General features: G+C 37.1%; 1 protein-coding gene across 1 annotated transcript; it reads right to left on the minus strand.

Moving 5' to 3' along the window:
• Positions 1-3,224: 3,224 nt before the first annotated feature.
• LOC143458859 (uncharacterized) lies at positions 3,225-5,930 on the minus strand. Its single transcript, XM_076955739.1, has 8 exons — positions 5,790-5,930; positions 5,391-5,471; positions 5,136-5,272; positions 4,956-5,046; positions 4,639-4,747; positions 3,838-3,921; positions 3,632-3,723; positions 3,225-3,405 (listed from the first exon to the last, which is right to left on the minus strand). The coding sequence occupies exons 3-8, from the start codon at positions 5,168-5,170 to the stop codon at positions 3,232-3,234; spliced, it is 585 nt and encodes a 194-aa protein (XP_076811854.1). The 5' UTR covers positions 5,171-5,272; positions 5,391-5,471; positions 5,790-5,930; the 3' UTR covers positions 3,225-3,231.

The raw sequence follows: 5,930 nt of genomic DNA on the forward strand, positions 1-5,930 counted from the left end.
GAAAAAAGGCAAAACACCTGGCCCAGATGGTCTCAGCATTGAGTTTTACGTCCAATGTTGGGACATCATAGGAGGTGGCTTCTTCGAAGTAATCAAAACGTGGTTCAGGGACGCAAGTACGACTAAGGAAAACAAAGAAGGTGTTATAACCTTAATCCATAAGAAAGGACCTACGAATGACCTTACCAATTACCGCCCAATATCGCTGTTAAACTGCGATCTAAAAATGTACACGAAAATATTAACTAACCGTTTAAAAGGCAAACTAAACAGTATTACGCACCAGAACCAATTTGCAAAACCCCACAAATCGATTCACGACGCCATCATCAAGATTCGCGATCTGTATGAAAAAAGTAGAAATGAAGGCCAAAACCATTTGTTCATATCGATTGACTTCTTAAAAGCCTTCGATTCAATCAACCACGCATGTCTTTTTAAGGTGCTTGAACGAATGCATTTTCCTTCTCGCTTCTTACTTGCCGTTAAAAATTTGTATTCTGACGCGAAATCCAGGATAATCAACAACGGTGTTTTATCTAAGCCCTTTGATTTACCAAAAGGGGTCAGACAAGGAGACCCGCTAAGTTTATATTTCTTCATATTGGCAGTGGAACCGCTAATATGCGCAATTAATAGCTCGGTCGAAATAGACGGTTTGGGTCCCACCCCAAAGTACTGTACGAAATGCGTCGCGTATGCAGACGACACCACCTTCACCCTCAAAGATGCGTACTCCGCCGAAAAGACGTTTAACCTACTGGATGATTTCAGCGAAGCCTCTGGCCTAAAAATCAATATCTCAAAAACCAAAGGCATTACCCCAGAAATCAAACCAAATACCACGACGCAACTGCCACCAATACAGTGGACAAACTCTCACCTCCAACTATTAGGAACAACAATACGAAATTACGACCCTTCCATAAGTTGGTCACGGCCGTTAGAAAACCTGAAAAAAGAAGCGACTCGCCTTAAAAAAGTACATTCCACCTTTGATGCCAAGTGCATATTGGTTCGAAGTAAATTACTCCCTTTAATTTCATACAACGCCTTCAGCCAGCCCATAACGACCAAGACAGCCGAGACCATAAACAGGACAATTGAAAGGTACATTTTGACGAGTAATAATACGTTCGCAGACATCAAAGTTCTACAAAGACCCAGAGATTACGGCGGTTATGACATAATTAATATTCCTGTGTATGCGCATTTGTTTTATTTAAAACCTTTGACCCCATTTTGCAGGGACAAAATAGAAAACAAGGTTCTGTCGTTGGAAAACCGCACAATAGAAAACCAAATCGGTCACCAACTGTCCAACCTCCTCGGCGTCCAGATTGATAACTGTACACCGCATGTCACCTCCCCATCGATTTATTATGAGCATATGCTCGAAATAATCAGGAAGCACCGTATCTCACTGAAAGAGATCTTAAGCGGAAAGGTTAAAAAAATATACCAGCGTATCATACGCGAATGTGCCCCGCAGTTTTATTTGACTCCACCAGAGCGGTCGACATGGCCCAGAGTACACAACGCAATTCTCTCCAACGCCCAAAAAGCTTTCAACTACAGAGTAATACGGAATGATTTACCTACTCGAGGTGATATGACCAACTTTGTTCCCTACACGGAAACAGCATGTCGTTTTTGCGCCAACGGCCCCGACTCAGTGTTGTACACGACGGTAAAATGTAAAAAAATAAGCACTATTTGGGAATGTGCTTCCGGCGTTGCGCAAATTTTAACTGGTAGTGACGACATTAACTTCGAACCAACCACAATAACCAACTTCGATGGAATAGGTGGCCCAGATTTCGAGTCCGAAGACATGTTAACCTATTGGCTAACAGTGGTAAAACAAAAAATTTGGAAACATAGGAACGCGATTTTGTTTGAAAACCAAACTTTTAACCCTGACGAAATTATCCGGTCTAAGTTATTAAGAGGACCGTGTATGCTAGACGCACATGGGACCGGCGAAATGAAGGCCCCTATAAACAGCAAATTGAAAAACTGTGTGCAGCAATGCAAAAGTATTTCACGCCACCTCTATCATAGCTTTTGATGGAAAATGACCACGCTAGTCCCGTTGCTTGGACGTCATTATCAAACTGTTTATGAATTAGAACCTGTGTAAATTCTAGATAAACTTTGTTGTAATTGTTGCTTGCGATGTACAACCTTTATCGTACTTGCTACGTACGTTCTGCTTACAATTTACAGATGTGTCATTACTAAGATTTCGCGACCTGTGGTATTGTCATTTGTTTAAATCCATTACCATCACCGGCATGTTCAATTAAAGTATTTTGCAAGTCGATTTTGGAAAAGTTTTCCTTGTACATATTTTCTCTTTCTGTGCTATTTTCCCGCAATAAAATATCGCCTTTTACTAAAGATTTCCGTGTTTGGGAGCAATACAATGAGTTTAGTTTATTTTTCTACCTCGCTCAGGCGAGGCAATATTCTTCATTATCAAATTCTTAAGCTTTCCAGTATATCGTCGTATTGCGTTACAATGTCATTGATGGAATTTGCAAAGCATTGATGTTGTGCTGTAGCCTGTTTAGTAATGTCTTCATATACGACGCTTGCACGTATTTATCGAATGATGATGAATTGAGAAATTCTCCCCAAATTTGCACGTTTCCGATAATTATTGGACCGTGACTACAGCGGTTTCATCTCACTCAGACGGCGGTGACCAGCCCTGTGGGAGATTTTAATCTCAACTGGTTGATTGTTTCTTAGAACAATAAAAACAGTTTGTTGATTATTGGAGCTGTTGAACTAAGATATGCATTACACCTTACCCTAACGACGTCATCATATCACGAAATTTACGATGTGACAACATTATTAAACCTACGTCATGCGGGAAAGATGACTGTGATCATGCATGAGATGGTTGTATTTCGGGTCAGGTCTCACTCAAAACTGAACAACCACGTGCTGAGAGTTACAGGTTTTATGAGACATTTGCGTTTTGATCTTTATTATACAACTTTCCATCAAATTCGCAAAACATTACAACTATAATATCGAAAACTCTAGAACATAATTCGCTTCATATAATTCGCTTCATCTGCGGGCCGCATGTTCGTCATCTTTGATCTAAACTTTGTGAAGTCTTGTGTTTCGTCATTGTTTTGCTAATGATAACATCCTTGTACCAGGAAGAATCAAATTCAATAACAAAAAACTTGCTATATGGGTAACGTAGTTTTACATCTTCATTTTATGCATTAAGATTTTGGAAATGACATCAGTGAGCAAATTTAAATAATAACCTGCATCCTTTTGCTTTACCAGTTCCTGGGTTTCTTGAAGCTTGCTTTCAAGATTCGCAATTATTTGGTTTAGGTTTTGCACCTTCTCCGCATTTTCTTTGGAAGTAGTCTAGTGTATCAAAAACACTGGTTTGAAACCTAAAATTTCAGGAGTATAAAGTGTAACTGAAGACAATTAAGCCAAATTAACCGAAAATGCATTAGGTAGGAAAGGATCGATTCTTTTAAATAATTCTTCCTCTCCTGCCTCATTTCGTCTTGTGCTTCTTTCATGCTTTTAACAGTATGGTCAGTGTAAAAAAGTTAGTTTAATAAGTCAAATATTTTATACATACATTCATCAATTTCTCTATCTCCGCCTCCTTTTGTTTAAGTGCTTGTTTCATTTCTTCTAGTTGTTGAAGCTGTTCCTTTATTACTTCACGCCCTGAAATAATCAGTGAGAATTCAAGAAATTAACTCTGCAATACAGCAAAATAAAATTAGGTAGCACGAAGCAAACAGTAATAACACAATAAAAGACGCGGCCTATTTCACCCACCATCTTCATGTTCTTTGTGCAAAGTTTCGTATTTTCGCACTTTCAACAAACTGTCAGCTTTACTCTTTTCCAAATCTTTAATGTCTGCAAGTCGATAAAATATACTGATGTTTCAAGTAATGGTCATAATTGAAATTGTTTTACTTGTTTGTATGCTGCACTGTTTTCCGATTACAAAATTGAAATTGTAGCTGCTGAAGCATTCACTAACCGTTAAACTGTGATTAACTTTAAAAAGGAATGCCTGCACGAGTGAGACCAAACAAACTACGCAGCAAAAGTTAAAAGTTTAAAGTGAAGATGAGATTTCAATCTTGAGATCTAGTTAAAAACAATTTTGTTTGCTCTATAACGCTAGTTTCCCAAATACCAGAAAGTTATCTGTTCCGTTACTCATTAGTCATTACAAAACAGAATTCCAGAAAAGAAAGTATTCCAACATTAACTACATTAAGAACATGGACCATAGCTAATATAGCTTTACATGTAAAAAGACATGGAAATGAGATATATTTGCCATTAAAAACCGGTCCAGTAACGAATGACGGCAACGCCATGGTGCAGGCTTATTATTCTCAAAATGCGAAAAACACTGCATGGTGTGATATACGTTACTGTTAAAATAAAAATTTTGTCATTGTAAAACTTGTTTTGCTAATGGTAACATCATTTTCTTCCTTGTACCATGAAGAATCAAATTCAATAACAAAAAACTTGCTGTATGGGTAACGTAGATTTACATCTTCATTTTATAGATTAAGATTTTGGAAATGACATCAGTGAGCAAATTTAAATAATAACCTGCATCCTTTTGCTTTACCAGTTCCTGGGTTTCTTGAAGCTTGCTTTCAAGATTCGCAATTATTTGGTTTAGGTTTTGCACCTTCTCCGCATGTTCTTTGAAAGTAGTCTAGTGTATCAAAAAAACTGGTTTAAAACCTAAAATTTCAGGAGTATAAAGTGTAACTGAAGACAATTAAGCCAAATTAACCGAAAATACATTAGGTAGCAAAGAGTACAGCCATAAAGATGACATGCAAAAAAAATTTTTCTGGGAAGGACAAAAATAGGACGGTGATTTAGATATTCTGATTTCATCGATCGATAAGCCAACTCACTTGCAATTTTTCATCCAGCTCGTCTTCCTCAAGAGGAAGTTTGGTCGAGTATAAGTTCTGTAAAACATCTTGTCGACATTGCAATCTTGCCCTTAAACATAAAGAAATATGTTGATCCTATGTTAAACAAAATGGTAATCGCTTGGGTTGACGATAAATATAAGCCGATGTATTACTTACACCTTCCTTTCAATATTCACCACTTGATGATTCATCTGCTGTAACAGTTCACGCAGATTCGTCTCAGTTATTTAAACCTTTGCTTTTTCTTCTTTTAAAGAATTTTGCAAGTGATCGATGACACCAACCAATTTGTTCTGCATAAAGATAAAAATATTTTTAGGTCTCAGCAAAATAAATATTTAATTGCAAAGAGTTGCATGGACATCATATAGAAGATATGAAAGGTGTCGCCAGTTTTTTTAAATTTCTTACCTCCCTTTTTTTTCCAGGAAGCATAATCATGCTGTTTATCACTGGTGTCTTCTTCCTGATCAGAATCATAAGCAGATTCTACTACAAGAACAAGTAAACACAACAACTGCAGTGCAGACTTTCACATAACTACATCTGAAACTATAGCAGGAACGTCACAAAAAATGTATTTAGCTCCTATCACTTGATCAAGGCTAAAAAACAGTTATTCTAATAACCAATTGTTTAGGACACTTCACCTTCAATTACAGTAACTTTGTTACAATAACTTTTATTAAGCGTTTTGTGCTCTAAATAAATCATCCACTAATACACTCATTCAAGCTATTGAAAATAGTTGTAGCTTATCCTTCTATTAAAATAACAAAAATTACGTAAAAAATAACACACAAACTTTACCTCAACTGCAATAGCAGTGAATTTCATTACACTGAAATTTTCGTCAAAAACTGACGAACATTTATTCACGTTAACAATCATGCACGCTCTCCCATACCCCATCAAGAAGCTTTGAAATAACCAAGTCAAGCGTGAATCACG

This window comes from Clavelina lepadiformis, chromosome 5 (genome assembly GCF_947623445.1).
Source record: "Clavelina lepadiformis chromosome 5, kaClaLepa1.1, whole genome shotgun sequence".
NCBI classification, from domain to species: Eukaryota; Metazoa; Chordata; class Ascidiacea; order Aplousobranchia; family Clavelinidae; genus Clavelina; species Clavelina lepadiformis.

Excerpts from the sequence above, each read along its gene's own strand:
- LOC143458859 (XM_076955739.1), bottom strand. The coding sequence starts at position 5,170 with ATGAATCATCAAGTGGTGAATATTGAAAGGAAGGT. Across the intron at positions 5,047-5,135 it reads GTGAATATTGAAAGGAAGGT|GGCAAGATTGCAATGTCGAC; the intron begins GTAAGTAATACA and ends TTTATGTTTAAG. Across the intron at positions 3,724-3,837 it reads GCACAAAGAACATGAAGATG|GGCGTGAAGTAATAAAGGAA; the intron begins GTGGGTGAAATA and ends TGATTATTTCAG.